This window comes from Pipra filicauda, unplaced genomic scaffold (genome assembly GCF_003945595.2).
Source record: "Pipra filicauda isolate LSUMZ 115617 unplaced genomic scaffold, ASM394559v2 scaffold7_size6619720_pilon, whole genome shotgun sequence".
Lineage (NCBI taxonomy): Eukaryota > Metazoa > Chordata > Aves > Passeriformes > Pipridae > Pipra > Pipra filicauda.
This window is the reverse complement of record NW_024104976.1, coordinates 1714326-1733008: the sequence shown is the minus strand read 5'-3', so window position 1 is coordinate 1733008 and position 18683 is coordinate 1714326. Positions and strand designations below refer to the sequence as shown.

Sequence of the window (18683 nt, the reverse complement as noted above, 5' to 3'; positions counted from 1 at the left end):
ATCCAGTTTTCCAGTGCAGCATCAGTGGTGGGCAATGTCCAGGTTTTACTAAAGTCCGAGGTAATGGGAAGTTTGAAACAAAACTTTGTTTGGCCTGAGATACCTGAAAAGAACCAGTCTGCTTCAGGGGATGGAGAGAAGCCCACCTGAAGTTCACACACAAGTGTGCATTTTCCTCTGACATTATATGTGAAACAGTGGTCTGTGTTAGACTAGGTTACATTCTTTTTTATGATTTTGGAGTTTTTGTGATTTTTTTCTCCTTACCTGAAGAAAATGACACCCTCACACTGAAGAAACTTCATTTATGCAAGCTACATAAGCACAGCTAAAACATCCATGCTGCTTTCTTGAAGTTGAGTGAAGTAACTGTGCCAAACTGCATGGTGGTTTGGAGACTTGGATGAATGTTTACTGCAGGTTGGTTTCATTTTTACCAAAACCACAATTTCATTTAGCCCACTGTGAAGTGAAGAACTCGCTATGGTGTCAACAAGCATCACTGTTCTGTGCCAAGCAAAACTACAGAGGTCCTTATAAAGGTCTTACTCATCAGTGGTTCCCACTGTGCACACTGTGTATAGGACATTTAATGCTGTATTTATTTAATAATTTTCAAGGCCTTTAAAGTAACTCACTCCCTAATCTGTTGTGCTTGTTCTTTATACACAAAATAAACTAACCTGTGGCTTTTCTTTACTACATGCTCAGCTTTTAGCATCTGGTCTGTCTTAGTGCCCATGTTTAGGCTCTGAACAGTGTGTGCACTAATCTGGAAGCCAAAAGACACTTCAGACTTTTCTAAGCAGATGGGTGCTTATTGTCCTCACAACATTGTTTCCAAATTTTTTCCACCCACACATTTGTGGAGAGGAATAGCACATAACAAGTGCTATGGTGAATACGGTAAGTGCTAAGGACAGCCCAGTAACCAGAAATTCTGCCCTTAGGCTCCTGCCTGTGTTCATGCTCTATTTCTGTGTCATGTTACTGTCTATACAGAGGCCAAGTATCCTCAACGTTTCTTCCAGGGGTGCAAGAAAGGACTGCAGGGCAACATAATTTCCTCACTTAACCTGGTGCATTGAACATTATCTTCGCCCCTTTTTATTGCAATGTTCTGTTTAATGACAAACAGATGTTAGGGCAAGACAGAACCTGGCCCCAGCTACAGAATTATCATGTTTTCCCTATGAAAAACACTGTTCGAGTCCAGAGTCTCCTTGCTATATTAGAAACAGCCCACTAATAAGGCTTTTCTGAAGCAGCACACAAATTTTGAAATGCCAGAAAATAGGAATGAACCTACCTTGGCATCGCCTTCCTGTGGAAGACAATACAAAGCCTTCCGGACACAGACATTTGAAACTGCCTGGAGTGTTGCTGCATGTGCCCAGGGCACAAATTTCTGGCTGTTCCACACACTCATCAATGTCTGGAAGAAAAGTAATTAAAGAGATGAGAAATAAAAATATTTACACTGGCAGCTGTACCACATGAAATGCAACCTTACATCATCACTGACATCTATCAGACTTGACAAACAAAAAGGCCAAACAAAAAGAGACAGAAAGAGGAATTAGAAATCCAGGTGTAAAATCTTCATACAGTGGGCAAACTTTAGCAATGTACCATCAGGCAAATAGCCTGGAATTACATTTTTCTTGGGTTCAGATCAGGTAATTCTGGTTCAAACAAATGTTGGTGATACTTCTTATGGGAAGTGAGGGACTTAGTAGTGGCTACAGTTTAGAACTGTACACTGCCACAAAAGACTAAACATTGCTCATGTTTAGATGCAGAGGAAATTGGTAACAACTGTGAGCAGCTAGGAAAGGGACAGAAGAGGGATTGTTCTGTACACACCTTCACATTTGTCATTCTGCAGGATATATCCAGGAGGACAGATACATCTGAAAGAGCCATCCAAGTTCTGACATGTGCCTGGTGCACATTTTCCAGGATCCAGTGCACACTCATTGACATCTGAAAGAAAAGAAAGATAATTTATTTAAGATAATTGCTGTTATCTCAAATCTCTGGCTGAGGCTGCTTTAACTTTGATTCCATCAAACTGAAAGTGGAACTTCCCAGGAGCAGGAGAGAAGTCCTCTTCTCATCCTCCTGTCATTCTTTTCCTCTGCTCCATACAATGATGACAGTGTGACAGTTCTCTCTGACCTACTGTTTTACTAAGCATATCTCCTCAAGCTTTGCTGCACGTTTTTTTACCCTAAAAGAAAGCACTCACCAATGCAAGTCCTTCCATCCAGAGCCACCTCATAGCCATCATTGCAGAGACACTGGAAGGACCCAATGGTGTTCACACACTGACCATTCCTGCAGAGCATTCCATTTCCACTTGCACACTCGTCCACATCTAAAAAAATAACATTGAAAGATATGTAAGAAACACCAGTAACAAGTGATAGGTGATATTTCAGTTTTCACTATATTGACAGAGGAACTGATAACACAGAGAATCCCCTGTGTCAAAGGCAAGTGAGGGGAAAATACCACTACTAGTCTGTGTCACGAAATTGTCAAAGCAGGAGTAGAAAACCAAATGGCCCAATATCACACACCAACATTTGAGTGGCTCTAGAAAAGTGAGGAGAGCATAACCAAAGAGGTCTTCTGAGACCGAAGAAATTGGGTTTTGTCTTTAATCATGCAGATCATGCAAGACAGAAGATGGTACTTATGGTACTTCTATTAGGAGCAGAAAGTCTTAGGAACATGTGCCTGGTCTCAGCACTCCTCACCTATGCAGTCATTGTTGTGGGAGAGGATGAACCCCAAATTGCAGCGGCAGTTGAAGGAGCCAATGGTGTTTCTGCAGGTCCCGTTGCCACAGGCATCTCTCTCACACTCATTAATATCTACAAAAGAGGAAAACAAGCAGCAAGAATTTTAATCACTGATGGGGAAAGTCTGTAGCTATTGGGCAGGAAAGAGAAATAATCCACTGTCAACAGGGTGAATAGAAGGGAAAAGATTGTTGTACCTCCCAAAAGGAAGATTTTTACATGGGTTTACACACTTGACATAAACATCTACAAAAATAATCAAGGGTGAACAATCATTTACCTTAATGTGGTTCCTATATCACCCTTCCCAAATGAAGTCTAAGCTAACTTTAATCATAAGCATTTTGAAATCTCAGCTTTCTCAGAACAGATGACTAACAGCTGTGATGGGGTTAACCACAAAATTTCCTTCTTTACGAAGATGACTCTTTCTAAGAAGGGCATTTTTCTGGCAAGAAATTTACCCTTTATCTACTCTATGAACAAGTAGTCTGTACAACATTACAATATTAATCTATTAAATTCCTTGCCTAAAGCAATAAATGAGACAAGATGCTCTAGAAAATTCTAAGAATGAAATATTTTCCTCAAAAATGAAACCATTAGCAGTTCACTGACAGGATATGCAATTTCAAAGGTTAATTCTACTTTAATGAGATATTTTTCATTCATTATCAGCTTCTTAACACCTCCAGTGGCCAGTTAGGGTGGTTTTGCACCTTTGCCTGGCAGTAAATGGCTCACAATCTCAGTTATTGTAGTGTAACTCCTTATTACAGGCTTAGTAATTATCTTAACAGAAACCTAAGTACAGCTTAATTTGATATACTTGCCTATACACATTGTTCTGTCATCATTGGTCTTGAATCCATTGTGACAAATGCAGTAGAAACTTCCAACAGTGTCAATACACTGCCCGTGGCTGCAGATATTGGGAATTTCTTGGCATTCATTCCGATCTGAAAACAAAGAGATGCACTGAAAGTTAAAGCCCCTAAACTGCAAGGCTGGTAAGATACATTAGCAGCAACCAAGAGAGTATCCAGAGCACAGTCCAATTTAAAACAGTATTTTTAGTTTATTAATGAGAAAACCATTACTAAGTAAATCTCAGAAAAGGGGTTACTTGCATGTAAATTATCTTTTCCAATATTTGTGGAGTTGAAAATTATAAAAATTACATTTACCAAACACAAATCCTTGCTGGAGGGAAAGCATATTGCCATGGTTCTGAAAAGTAAAATTAATGACACAAAATTGTAAAGGGTCTGAGTCTGAGGACTATACATTGGCTGCAGCAAAAATGAAAGATGCACATGAACCACAGTGTGTAGTCTTCTCATGAATGCAGCTACTTGCTTTTAGCTACATTTGATTGTAGCACAGATTGCTTCATTAACTAAAGGAAATCATACAGAACAGAAAGGGAGATGAATCCCCCACTTTTCCCATTAAGCTTACAGAGAGATAAAAGGCTCTGTAAATTTACCTACTCATCATGCAGAGATAAACCATGTACACCATGTACACATATACATGTGTGTTAAAGCATTCATGCAATGTGATGATCCTGTGAACTGGACAGAGCTCAAACAGCAAGAAGAGTTACAGCTATATGGAGTCAGAAACTGTTTTGTATAATTCTGCAGAGAGGGGAAAGCTCTCCTGACAGCCTGTGATTGCTGCCTTGCAATAGCAGGGCACCCGTTATATTTGTTCAACAGCTGACTGCTTCCTGCTACTCTACTTACAAATGCTTTCAGGCAGAATCCAGTAAATGAAACAAAATGTTAACAAACAAAATGTTTGCTCTCCAGCACAGATTCTCCTTGACAAATCAGAAGCATGAATCCAATGAGGTGTTTCTGCAGACCTCAAGACCAACAAGAGCTGGTTTGATTCAATTCCTTGTGTTTCGTCTGCTGCAGCTCCAAACTATGAGAACTGAGGTGCTGCCATAAGCCTGTATTACAATTGATTAGACTCTAGTGTTCAGTAATTTTCTTTTATATGCAATCTAAGCCAAGCAGATGCAGTTTCTTACCAAACCATCCCCAGGTGGTTGCAAAAGTAAGAGTCAAGTTGTTCCTAATTGCAAAGAACTTCATGTACTAAATCTTGTTTTCCTGCCTCTACTGCCTCTTCTCTGCTCTCTACTTGGCACAGGACAATCCTGATAGCTCCCATCCCCAGGATTTCTGTACAGCACATGGGGCCATGAGTAACTCTGGATGGGTGTTCATTGATGACCAAGCTCTCCCAACGTTGTTAATGATACCACTGCTAATTAGAGTCTAAAACAGGTACTCGGGGACCCAACGCTGGATAACATCTTAGGAACTCCTAATCTTCACAGGTCAGGGGAGCAAAGAGAAAAGAAAAACTGTGACTGGTGCTCTGTGGGCAAATGAATCATTAGTTAAAGTCCAAGGGAAAAGTCACTTCTTTTGGATTTAACAGAGAACATTGTACATTCTTAAAAAATTGGAAGGCAGAAATGTCCTAAGTGACAAAAATTAATTTATATGAGAAATTATTTATTTTACCACAATAGATAGCATGAGAAGAATGCTATTTGGAAGGTAAGATAAATGCACTCATAGTACTAGTGGCTGTGATACATCAGGTCTGACTCAATAGCACATAAACATTTTCCATCCAGTAGCAGAACTGATCCAGTATTGCAAGGTGCTTAGCACTCTCTGCTCCCAGCAGAGTGGTTGGGAATTTCCTTCCTTTGCTGGATCACATACATTATCAGCCACTTCTATTTCAACTCTAATTGTGTAACTTTATTTTGATCAAATATAAAATAAGAGCAAAATACAGGGAAGTATTACTGTTTGTGCCAATTCATCTTTAGCATTGTAACCCATATCAGAACCTCCCCTGGCTCTTCCTGTACTGCTGTAACGAACCCATAACAACAACAATTGCATTAGGAACATATTGAATATTTACATGTGCCACTGCATAGCTTAACAAAGCAAAGCTTTAGTTCTCATAGTAGAGTTCTGATTTCCCCTACACCCTTTTCCCTCAAGAGTCACATGAAACAATGAAAAACTGCACTGCAGGGAAAAGTGCACTTCCTAAAACGCAAGTACTCAGAAGCAAAAACTGAAGGAAAAGGTTACCAGTTTTTGTTGTAATTCTTATTTTGTTCAGAAATGTATATAGCATATAATATTTACAGCAGCTTGGCTCACAGCAGTGTTTAAAATCTTCAGGTAAGCAAGATAACATGAATGCCTCACTGGACTATGATATTATAAGAAAAAGCAAATAGATTAGAAAACTGCAGTCCCATTCAGTGAGTAAAAATAATGTGTGACCTGTTTAAATCCATATCAAAGTTGGGGAGTTTAACAATAAGCTGTTTAAGTTATTGCATTCAGGCCAGCAGATAAGTCTACCTTATCAGTAGAGACCCCAGCAAGCAGTGAGTTATTTGTAAAAATACAAGTGGAAAATAAATTGCTAAAACACATATAGCAAATTATAATGAAAATCAGAAAATAGCCAAAAGATAGTGCATCAATTGGTCTTCCCTCCCTAAACATAACATGGGCTAAAGAAAAATGCTTGCGGTTGGTGGGATAAAGTGAAAGACAAACATCTACTTAGGTTTTTAACTCCCATTTATGCATCTGGGGGATGTGCCCAGAATTACCAGAATGGTTACAGGATGCCCCAAAAGGCTTTAAGAGAAGGGTTCTTGGAGCTCTAATCACCTCCTGGTATAGCATCTTTCTGAGAAGGGGATACGCTTTTTTTAGACTTTTCAAACCTACTCATTTTGCAGACCCTCACCCGACCGAGCCAGTGGAACTCACCAGTGCAGCGACCCGTTGAGGTGAACCTGTAGCCAGGTTTGCAGTCACAGCGGTAGCTGCCAGCTGTGTTGACACACTCTGCATTTTGCTGACAAACTGGTCCATTCTGGCATTCATCAATATCTGTCAGTGCAAAAACGGAATTTCATATTTACGGTAGCTGGCGCTAGAAAGACGCCAAAACCTCTATTTTCTTAGTGTAAAGAATATTACTGTACCCAAATACAGGAATTCCTTTCTAATTCTGAAAAAAATAAATATATAGATGAAAGTTGATATTTATGGCACATTTAGGTATCTCCCTGAAATTATCCCAAATTATCATTTGTAAAAATTCATTCCTATTTTGAGAATTTATGTAATAGCTTTCTGTGGTGTTGGAGGGCCCATGAAAGGCTTGTTGCAACACGTCACATGGGTGAATTTCAGTCTTAAGACTGAGATCAGAATAAGTAAGCTGCTGTGTATGCACAGTCTCCACTGGAGACTGTGGGGATCTCCCTTGAGCATAACAGAGCATCAAGATCCCTGCTGGATATTAGAAGCTTTCAACATAAACAGCAGCACAAAATTTTAGGCAAAAACATTTTGATGGATTTTCCTTACTTAAGGTGCTGCAAAAAGAGAAGTTTATCTCCCCAGAAGTGTATCTGGATTTTAATTAGAAGCAGCACACAGAAGATGCTTTCACTCAAAGCTATCGATGCCTTGCTTGCAGCACTTGTGTTGCCAGGAGTCACAACCCACACCAGAGAATGACAGCAATTCCTGCTGCTATTTTCAGTTTCTCCACCAAACTGACTAATACAATGTTAGGAAATGTTTAAACTGGAAAAAAATTATCATGTGTTTATATTTTTTAAAAAAAATCTTTGTTGCACTAGAAAAAAATATTTTGGAATTAAAAAAATTATGCTCATGATCTGACTCAAGACTACTATTTTTTTCTTGGCTTTACTGTCAAACGTGAAAAACAATGTTTCTTCCCATGACTGCTGACTCATGTGCCTTCAAGGCCTTAGATGTCTGATGGAAAATCTGGTATTTTCTATGCAATAGAATTCAAAATGCCTGAATTAACACAAACTTATTACACTGATAATGGTATTTTCCCCTCATTATGGATGACTTGCAAGTGTCTCAGATGTGGGGGTGTGTGAATTGCCAGCTGGTGAAACACCATTTCTCTGCAGGAGAACAGCACTTTACCTTCGCAGACCAGCAGCTTGTCATTGTAGAAGAATCCCACGGGACACTCGCACCGGAAACTGCCAACCATGTTTATGCAGATCCCATTTTCACACACTCCAGGAATCTCTCTGCATTCATCAATATCTGCAAGAATAATTGGTTTTAAATACTTGTAAAGAGCACTTCATGGAATCTTCTGCTACAGAATATGTCCTTAGGCATTTATCCTTAAGATAATTATTAAATGTATGATAAGAGCATCAGAATTTTCCCAATTGCAAGACAGTGAGTCATTCCAAACTGTGGAAATGTAGGTATTTTCTGCTTCTTCAGGTTCTGACTCTTCACTATACTAAAGGTATATCCTGCCACATAGGAATGCAGAGGGTATCATATGTCCTTCCTCATGTCTCCCACCCACAGTCCTGATGAACCTCCTCATCTTCCCGAGTGTTGCAGTGGAGTTATTGGGAAGAGCCAAACAGGGAGAATGTAACTGTCTTTGGTTTAATACAGGAGAGCAAGACTGAATGCAAACACTTGTCAGAACTAGTTTTGCACTGTTTTACCCTTGTTAATCTGAAAAGACTTCCATGGGTTTATGTAACAATTTGAAAGTGCCAATGCCAGGTAACATCTGAAGTGCTGCCAACACGTTATTAATTAGATTGATTAACCCAGGCAGCTGGGGCTTGCCAATGCTCTGTATACACCCAGGTTAAGTAACTGATTTTGGCAGAAAAAAAACCCAGCTGCTATTGCAATTATATGTCTTGCCTATTGAGCCCTTACACATCTTAATATTCTGACAAGATGACAGAGTTCAGAGACTCCTCCAAAGCCTCTGTCTTTAGTAAACATTGCCACATGCACTGAGCTACACAGACACAGAATACGGGGGGAAATTACCAGCTAACAGGAGTTTCCAACAGATAATGTTGTTGTGTTTTGGTTTGTTTTTTTTTTTAATGTTGCTGCTGGATCCAACCCCTCATTTCCTACATTAGATCCTGTAATTCTGAGCCCTCTGATATAATGGATGAGTACAAATAGAACTACTTCTGTCTCTGAAACAACCACCTGGAGCAACTATCTAGAACTTTAACCCAAAGAGAAGAGCAACATCATGTAAGGATTGTAAGCAAATATTACAGGGTACACAGAGCACTGTGGCACAGTTGTGGCAGGGCAGACAGAGCAGACTGCAAACCTCCTGCACACATGGCAGCACTGCAGATGCAGCTTTTACCTGTGAATGTCAGCACCATCCAAGGGCTCCCTGCTGATGCTGATGAATGGCCTAATTAGCTTGAGCAGACTCAGCAAAAAATTGGGATAATGTTAATACCTAGGAGTGGATATTTTGCTTCCAAGAAATGACCTCGTAAATAATAAATACTGTACATTTTAGAAACTTCTTTAAAAATTACATTCCCCATTTTACCAGAAATATTTCCATCTAACTAGCTGAACCCTGCATTGCAGCAACAGCTTAATGCTAAAAGCATCTGATTACTGCCTATATGCTGCCTCTGTTTGTTACAGGGCGCATTATCTGCTTCTTATTTGCATTTTAGTGTGAATAAAAACAAAAGGGAGTCCCATTAGGGATTTACTCAATTCCTTGTCTTAGAATTCCTCATTCTCTCCCTCTTTTTGTTTTGCAATTTGTTACTTGCGATTCAAATGTAACACACAATAACATATGTGAGAAATATTCCAGCCGAGCAGAAAAAAGGATTTTTGTGTCAAACCAATACACAGGGGGACTGGTGTGAAATGTCAGATTAAATCTTGCTTTAGTTTGAAGGAAAGACTCCCAATTCCTCTCAGACCAAATGCTGGTTGGCCTTACTCCCAGACCTCTTATTCTCGGTATCTGTGCCCTGCTCAGGCCTGGTTACGGTTTCTTTGGAGCTGTCTGTTGCCTTGATTAGAAACAGCAACTATCCCTGCTGCCAGCGAGGAGTAGCCAGGCAGAAAGTTTGCAGGCTCGGACTTAACAGAGGCTTGAACTCCATTACACTGTTTAGTTGTCATTCCTCCCTTGAAAAAAATAACTGGGAAAACAAACCTCCCCTCTTTCCTGGGCAGAGGTAGCATGGAATTTCGTTCAAAACATAAGTTACAACTCACCAACTGGTAATCCTGTATAAATATCAATGAAGAAGCCAGGCCTTTGACTTCCACAGAGTGTGGAGAATTCATCTGCAACAGGAACACAAAGCAGTGATTAAAGCATTTGGAATTAATCAACAGTCAAAAATTCATTATATTCTTTGCCCAAGAAAATTCTACTCTTTCAGCACCTGCAGGGCACAAAGAGGTAGGTAGCCCCTTTCCCAAACTCACCATGTTAGGTGCTTAGTTTGCATTTGGGTTCTCATTCAAAGGCCATTGAAATTAGCAAATAAAAAATGTAGAGGGATTCGGATCAAATGCTGGGTTTTCATTGTGTATTCCTATCTCTGTGCCTTACAGTGTTTGCACACAAGTCCAGATCTGACTTTTAAAAACCTGAACTATAAGTTGGAAGTTAATCAAACAAGTGTCTAGGAAGTTGCTCTTGAAGCAAACCACCTCAAACCACAGTCAACTCTGCAGCCTTATCCAGTGTGGAGGAGTCCTGAATGCCCTTACAGTTAGCACAGAAACTCCCACATCTTACACTTAGCTGCTTAATACAGATCATTCTCAGAGGAGACCAAGCTATCTCTGTAAACTCATGGCTACCACAAAGGCCCCTTGTGGCAATCAGCAGTCGAGGCACAGTACAGCATTTGCTGGAGCAATACCAATAAAATCTTGTTCAGTGGCTCAACACTGGATCATCAATTGCAGAGACAGATTAACCAATACAGAGCATGAACTCTCCAATACAGTGAAACTGGCACAAAGGTGGCACAGCCCAGCAGCACAAACACAAACCACTCCACATTGTGACTAGGGCTGATCACCCCCAGGCAAAAAATTAACTAATCCCTTCACTTTAGACACACAAGAGCAGAAAAAGACATAGCATCGCTAACAACATCACACTCACTAATTGTAACTATGATGTTACCAAGGCTTTCAAATAGCTCTGCAATACAAAAATGTACCTGTGCTCGGGATAGGACACTGTTCACAAGGCTTATTCCATGCACGTCCAATGTTGTAGGAACAGCAGCACATTTTCTTGGTCATATTGAAGAGCAGCTCACCATCACAGGTTTGATTGTCAGGATAGTAATTTCTGTAACACAGACTTCTTCTCATATCTGTGAAAATGAAGAAGACCCCAGGCAAATGAAGTAGGCAGCTCTTAGGAAGATGATCTACCTGGCCCAAAGCAGTAAGATAAAGCTTTAAAGAACCCCCAACACATACCCATACAGTTGTTTCCTCCATTGACTTGCATGTAATCAGGAGGACAGATGCAGGTGTAATTCCCAACAGTATTGTAACATGTTCCAGGTCCACAAATGCCAGGTGTATCACACTCATTCACATCTAGGAGAGAACACAAAGGTAGTGAGTGAGTGGCCACAGAAGCTTTGTTGTTGTGCTTCTGAGAATGAAAATGTGTCAGTAATACTTGGTCAAGATGGAATTTTCACTCTCTCAGTGCAAGACTTGAACTTTTTCCAGTTTTCCCACCCTTAAGCTTTACACTGCTTAGTCTGGTTATGCTCCTTTTCAAGGACAGATTAATTCTCTGCACATTGATCTGTCATCATTTTCAAAGAATAAAACAGAAGACTAGTTAAGTGAAGGCTACATACCATCACACACTCGAGTCTCTTCATTCAAATAGTACCCTGATGGACACTGACACTGGAAGCTACCAAATGTATTAATACATTTTCCTCCTTGGCAAAGTCCAGGCAGCTCTTGACATTCATCAATATCTGTCCAAACAAATCCATAAACATTTCATTAATGCTTTTCCATGAAAAACAACCCTCACTAAAGAGTTTCATAATTTTAGACATGTAAATATAGGAAAATGTAAACATTACCTTCTAATATAACTGTAATAGGGTTTGGTCGGAATCCTTCCCCTCCAGGGCAAAGAACCTTATATTCAGCTGAAACCAAAATAGACTTATGAGCATACAATGGCAGAAACATTTTCAGCACAACTATTTTTGAAAATGGATCCTATTATTACAGATTGTTTAAATGTAAAGTTACAAAGTAATCAGACATAGACATTATTAGGTTTTACTCTGTAACATCAACTGCTATTCTATTTCATAATGTAGGTTTTTGTGTAACACTAAACTTGCTCAGAAGTGATAATAATATTCTGACTAAGTAATCTTTTTGAAAGACTAGTAAAGTTTTTGGTTAACTCCTGTCCCCTGCATGTACACAATAAATGATTACACCAGTATTTGGGTTACCTGGCTAAATTAGAAAAAAATCCAGCTAAGACACTGCTGTGTTCAACCCAGGAAATGCAGACTTACTTGTGTTCACAGCTGGGCAATGCTCACAGGGAACTCCCCAAGCCTTGCCCAGGGAGCAGCAACAGGAGGCCTTGGAAACACCCACTCCAATCTCGTTGCTGCAGAAGGTGCCACCGTTATCTCCACGAGTTTTAATGTCCAGGTAACAGTTGCCAGATCGGGTATCTATTCACAATGTGCATAATGACAAACACATTTCATGAGAGCAAAACACAACACATCATCTTAGGATGAGGGGTACCTACAGATGGCTCTCAGTTCTTGCAGGACAGCCAAAGCAAGTAAGTTGTGTTGCCCAGGGAGGCCCAGCATTTCCCACTTACATAGGTTCATGGTGCCCCATTCCTTGGCTTTGTTGGACTTCTCACAAAGTAGGGAATTTACTTATCATGACTAAGGGTAATTCTGCCAGGTCTTTTCTCATTTTCATTCACATTTTACCCCACATTTGTACATCCTTCCCGTTCCAGAAACTCATTGCTTTCTCCTCTCCTTGAGGTTAACAAGCATGAAAGCATCTACTAAGTGTCAGGAATTTCAAATACATTTGAATTTGAGAAGCATCCCTACACTCTCTTAAACAAACAAAACCAAAAAAATATGAGAGCATTACTAAGCAGTTGGAGCCTAATACAAGAGTATTTCCGTTGGTCATGAAGCTGCGCCCAGCCAAGCTGCACTCAATGCTCCAAGAGCATGGGTGGCTTTATGCCACAACTTCATTTGCCTGCCATCTTGGGGCCAGCTGGATGAGGGCTTAAGTTTGTTGAAATTTAAAATTGTCTACGCCTGTTGTAAATTGTGGACAGCTCTAACAGGCCCCAAAGGGTTGGTTCTGGCAGCTGGGCACTGCTGGCATTGCTGCATCAACTCTGGACATGCTCCTGCTGCCCTACTACAGCTTCCAAGCCAGGGGCAGTGGGATGGGAATTGAGGCCCTTTTCCATGACCTGGGATTATTCTTATGCAGCTGGGCTTGCAGTCCCTCTGTGGAACTTCCCCTGTAAATAACATAACAAGTGGTCCCTTACCAACACATCCAACTCGGGTGGGATTCAGCTCAAAATCAGGAGGGCACTCACAGGTGTAGCTACCAGCAGTATTGATACATGTGCCACTAATGCAGGTCGTAGGATCTGCACATTCATTAACATCTGCAAGAAAATACAGCATGTGGTAAGCAAATATTCAAGAACAGTGCAAGTCATGGATATATCAGGTACCATATGCTGACCATCACAATCCATTAGTTATGAGATACTGATCTCCAGAAAGCTCTAAAAAATAAAGGCACCTTTTAGAAGAACAGTAGTCTGAGATGCATCCATCATTTTATAGGGGGGGGGGGGAAAGTATTTTTCCTGAAAAATCAATCTATGAACTTACGTTTTCACATTTGCTTCATGAATTCACATAAAGTACTAAAAAAATACTTAACAGAAAAATACAAGACAAGGTCAGAGCTGACCACTCAGTACTGTGAAGTGCTGTACAAGGCACAACACATCTCTGCCAGAGGGGTTCTCTCTGATCTGTTTTCCCTTTCTTAGGGGGATATCAGAGGTTGACAAAGATCAGGAAAGAGAAGCGTGTTATACAGTAGGCAACTCCGTACTTTCCTATATCCAGTTTGATCTGTATAGCTTTCTAAAAGAACTTCCTAAGGAGCTGACCGTGACACTAACAGAAAATTAAAAAGCACGTTGTTCCAAACTTTTACCTGTGCAGTTTCCACCACTTCTGTCCAACTCATAGCCCACTTCACACTCGCAGCGGAAAAGTCCCGGAAGGTTATGACAAGTACCGTAGACACAGATGTTAGGAAGTGAGCACTCATCAATATCTGATAAAGGAACAGGAGGGGAAAAATATGAGGTTTCCTTATCTTCTTAAGACATAGACAGAGAACTGTAAAAAGGTTCAGCAACATGGATCTGGAAGCCAACAGCTTCTGCACACAGTATAAGACAAGAAAAAGTAACATGCTGGAGACTAAGGAACCTACTCCATAACCTTTTCTGGGGGAAAAAGGTTCCTTCCAGTATCTCTGGAAGCCATGCCAGAAACAATCCTAGCTTATTAGTGGGCTAATCTGAAAAGTAGCAATATTAAACATAGAAGAAGATATGCTCTAAAAAAATGAAGTTTATTCTAAGTCAGCAATCATCTGCAGAAAGCTGGACACCAGCAAGGGAAAAGCTTGTGTCCAAAGGTGAATTTCATGTTCATCCTCAGGTTTCTATATTTGACAGATCTGAAGTTTGGCAAGCAGAGCTCACTTTTGTGCTTTTTGTCCAAATCATATGAGTCTGATTCAGTATTTACTGAATGCCACATGCACTGCACAAAGAATGACCAATTTGATACAACAAAAAAGTGTGTATTTACAAAGGACCTTAAAATACTGCATTTAGCATACACATCTGAAACATCAAGGCAAGTCTGTTTTAGCAACAGGAGCTGGGCTCTACGTAAGCTATTTAAACTTAGCTAAAAGGTCTGAAAGTAAATTGTTTCATGAAACGTTATGAAACCTAATATTGGTTTAGTTTAAAGAAAAATTCACTGTCGTAAATTATTTCACTTGGTCGATTGCTAAAAAAATACACAGAACACTTTTCAAGGGGGGAAAATTCTATTTATAGTGATGTACTTATGAACTCCAAATACCAGTTACTAAGAGTTATTACTATATCAGATGATATGGCTGAGTTTTCTTGACTGACTTAACTGATTAGTGCTATATCAAATGAGGATTTCAAAAGCTGAAATCAAATATATGACCTTAATCATGTTGGCAACATGTTTATTATTTGATTGTTTTGAATCTTCATATATGCAAAGCTCTTATGAATGAGTTGTAAACAGTTAACTGACAGCTCACCCTCAAAACTGAACAGTCATGGGAATTTATTTTTTTGTTGTGGTCATATAAACTTTTTGCAAGGCTTCACACTCTGATTTTGCGCCTCACAGAAGCCCTCAAAGCATGTTCACTGTATTGGCTACCAAATCACTGTTTTTCAGTTTCATACATACCAATGCAAAGTGACAACTTTTTCTGTTAAATTGTTATGAATAAGATGAGGAACTGGACATAAATGGTCAATGAAAAGGCAGGTACAACAGGTAGATGACCACTTAGAGATCCATAATAAATGTATAAACTGCAAAAAAGCAACTACTACTGACAATTTTGATGCCGTTCTCACCTCAATCACAATTGCGACCAATTATAAAATTTTTGAAACATAAAATACTATTAAGGCAGAATTTGTTGAGCATTGTTTAAAGCTTACAGAGAATTACCTTCACATGCTTTCCCATCTACACTTGGCAAAAATCCCATATCACATTCACAGCGATACCCTCCAGGGGCATTGAGGCACTGCCCATTTTCACAGAGATTCAAGTTTTCTGAGCATTCATCAAGGTCTGTAAAAGGAAGAGAAATAGCAAGTTTACAGTAATATGGTTTTCTCACCAACATATGTGAGCTGAAGCTGCAGTGTTCCAAACATTTCAACTATTCTATTACCTCTGAACACTTGCAGAGGAAACTGCAATCTAGTTATGAGCAGAGGTTACTACATGTAACAGCTCAGTGTATTTCCAACATGCTGAAAATACATCTTCTAATCAAAAGGAAAATCAGAGAGAGGCACAGACTCCTTAAGTAGCTACAGTTAATAACAATTGGAGGCAGTACACAGGGTCAAATTTAGACTCAGAATGAGCACGTGAAATTTATTATAGTTATTGTTTCTATTACAGTAGAGCCTAGAGGCAGTAATTGAAAAAAAAAAAAGAGGTTTACTGTGCAATGAGCAAACATATGGTAATAGGCAGTTCTCCATGTCAAACATACAAAACACTGACAGAAAGTGGCATGAAAGGAACTTGATCAAAATTAAACTGCAGGTTAACAGCTGATGAGAAAAACAGCCTTGATATTGGACCACACTCCCCTTCAGACAGCTCGTGGCCCTTACTCTTTAGCTGAAATGTTACACATCACAAAAACACCTGCTTATTGCAGCAGAGCCTGGCTGGCACTGTGAGCTTTGGAAAGTCCATGGCTGGCAAATCAAAAGTAGTACCTACAGGGTGAATGCTGCACCCTCTGGCAGAGGGCCTACAGAACACTTGCGTGCTGTAGTTGGAGTCCCAGCCACCTTTTGAATCCAGGAACAATAAAGAACCCAAATTTTAAAAAAAAATTCAAGTTCTACTGAAGGCAGAAACTCGGTAAGCACTCAGCTGAAGGATGTAGTTTATGGACTCCTGGAAATCATCACGCGGGAAATGAACAAAGAGCACCGGGTTAGGAAGGCCACTGAGGAAGCTGAGTCAGATTCAACATTAAATTATATGGAGAGAACTAAACAGAATCCCAGGGTTCACTTATAATTTGGACTGATCTAATTCAGCCTTAAACCTGATGAACCAGATTCTCAGGTGCCATAAAAACCTGCTGTAGTTGATAGAGTGCTGCTGATTTGCACCAGCTGAAAACCTGGCCCAGCAGCTGCCCGCTGCATGGCTCTGCTCCAAACAGCGTCACCCTGCACAGAGCAACACTGACAGCCCGAGTGCAATAGCTCCTCATGACTAAGCATACATGAGCTAATCTGCTCTTCAAAGCAGAAGACTGAAGTGTGGGTGGGAAACATCTCTCTAGCAAAGACTAATAATTACATTTACAGTTTATAAAATGAGGTTTCTGAAGCAGCTACTTTGCTCATTCTACATGCCAGCACTGCATCCTTGACACCATCTCTCAGGATGATGCAGTAAAGAAGACAGACAGCACACACTCACTTCTGGAAAGAACAGATATTTTTAGGCAATTTTATGAAGCAATTTTAATGCATGTGCCCTATTATTGAAGTATTAAGGTGAGGGGCCAATGGACTGGTTTACTAACTAGCCAAATTATATGATCAAGCATTGTTTTAATAATTTTGCCACTCACGCCAACTAACAAGGAAAGCTCAATGAAAAATTGCATTTTATCAAGTGAAAAAAAGTGATTGATTTAGACTAGGTTTACTATACAGTATTGCTTTCAAGTTATGGCAACCTAGGTGAAGGAGAAGACAGTGGACGATGACATATTAGCGCATAATTCCAAATGTTTAAAAGCTATTTTTGTGTATTGGATCACAGACTAACTTAGGCTGCAAGGGACCACTGGAGGTCATCTGATGCTTTCCTAGGAAAGCTCACCTGTACAAGTGAAGCCATCCCCAGTATAACCTTCTTTACAGAGGCAGCGGTAAGAGCCCATTGTATTCTTGCAGTCAGCATGTGGGCTGCACATGTGGGTTCCATTGGAGCACTCATCCAGATCTTTAAAATAATAAAAAAAAGGAAAAAAAAGAAAAGAAAAAAACAACATTAGTTAAAAAAACATACCATGAATAGAAATTTTAAATAGCGTATGGCACACAGAAGCTCTACTTTAAATCATCTTCCATAATAAAACCCATAAATATGTGAGGTCATCTGACTGAAGAAGAGGGGAACAGTTTATTTGTAGCACGTCAAAAAGTCTGACAAGGTAACTGTGAATGAGGAAGCTGCAGGGCACTCAATACTAAGACCTGTACCTTGTTTTTACAGGGAGCACCAGGAGACTTCTCACTGCCTGCCATCAGTTGCCCTCAAGCACACAGTGTCTCTCTCCATGGTCACAGAATCACAGAATTTGCTGTGTTCTCACCATTTCACAAGCCAAATATGAGATAATGCTGATTTCACAGTTACCATGGCAGAGAATTTGTCTTCTAATAGATCATGTCAGATCGACCTAACAAGTTTGATAATCACTTTTCTTCACAATTTATAGATGTGGTATGGGTTTTTTTCAGAATTGCTAGAACCCCACTGTGGCCCAGCCTTATAAATAAATACAAATGCATATGACCCTCACCTGTGCACTTGATACCATTTCCAATCCAGCCAGGGCTGCAGCTACATTTGAAACTTCCTGCTGTGTTTGTACATATGGCGTGTCTGTCACAGTTATGGGCTCCAATTTCACACTCATTGATATCTGGAAAAACACAGAGATGTTTGAGAGGCTCATGGATCACACTTTCTCATATCCAGATAACTGACACTGGAATTTCTCAAGAAAGTCAAAGTGAACATGAAAGCAAGCCTGTATTTCATTACAACATGACTTTTAGAAATGAAGCAGAAGAGAAATAAAATCACAAGAAAGAAAAGTAAAGAAGCATGTGGCATATTTCAGACATGCTGCCCCACTACCTATTCTTCTCATAGGCATGTAAAGCAGTACTTCTGCAATTCACTTCAAAGCCTGGTAACTGCTACACTCGAGGAGGAAAACAGTAACTCAGAAGACAGTTTTTTCAATCTGTCCA

The 18683-nt window shown here is 39.9% G+C and overlaps 1 protein-coding gene across 6 annotated transcripts in view; it reads right to left on the bottom strand.

Annotated features, from left to right (window-relative positions):
• The window catches only part of FBN1 (fibrillin 1), a 148613-nt gene that overhangs the window by 18366 nt on the left and 111564 nt on the right, over positions 1-18683 (bottom strand). For all 6 annotated transcript variants that reach the window (XR_005566766.1, XR_003542735.2, XM_039390052.1 and 3 more), the window contains exons 33-50: positions 18227-18349; positions 17521-17643; positions 15601-15726; positions 14012-14134; positions 13323-13445; positions 12292-12456; positions 11839-11907; positions 11602-11727; positions 11207-11329; positions 10939-11097; positions 9974-10045; positions 7856-7981; positions 6647-6769; positions 3644-3769; positions 2766-2882; positions 2252-2380; positions 1867-1986; positions 1310-1435 (exon numbers count right to left, since the gene is read on the bottom strand). Coding sequence is in view for 4 of the 6 variants with exons in the window: in XM_039390052.1 (XP_039245986.1) it covers positions 1310-1435; positions 1867-1986; positions 2252-2380; positions 2766-2882; positions 3644-3769; positions 6647-6769; positions 7856-7981; positions 9974-10045; positions 10939-11097; positions 11207-11329; positions 11602-11727; positions 11839-11907; positions 12292-12456; positions 13323-13445; positions 14012-14134; positions 15601-15726; positions 17521-17643; positions 18227-18349 (2199 nt within the window). In the remaining 2 variants the exon portion in view is untranslated. The remainder of the gene's footprint in view (positions 1-1309; positions 1436-1866; positions 1987-2251; positions 2381-2765; positions 2883-3643; positions 3770-6646; positions 6770-7855; positions 7982-9973; positions 10046-10938; positions 11098-11206; positions 11330-11601; positions 11728-11838; positions 11908-12291; positions 12457-13322; positions 13446-14011; positions 14135-15600; positions 15727-17520; positions 17644-18226; positions 18350-18683) is intronic.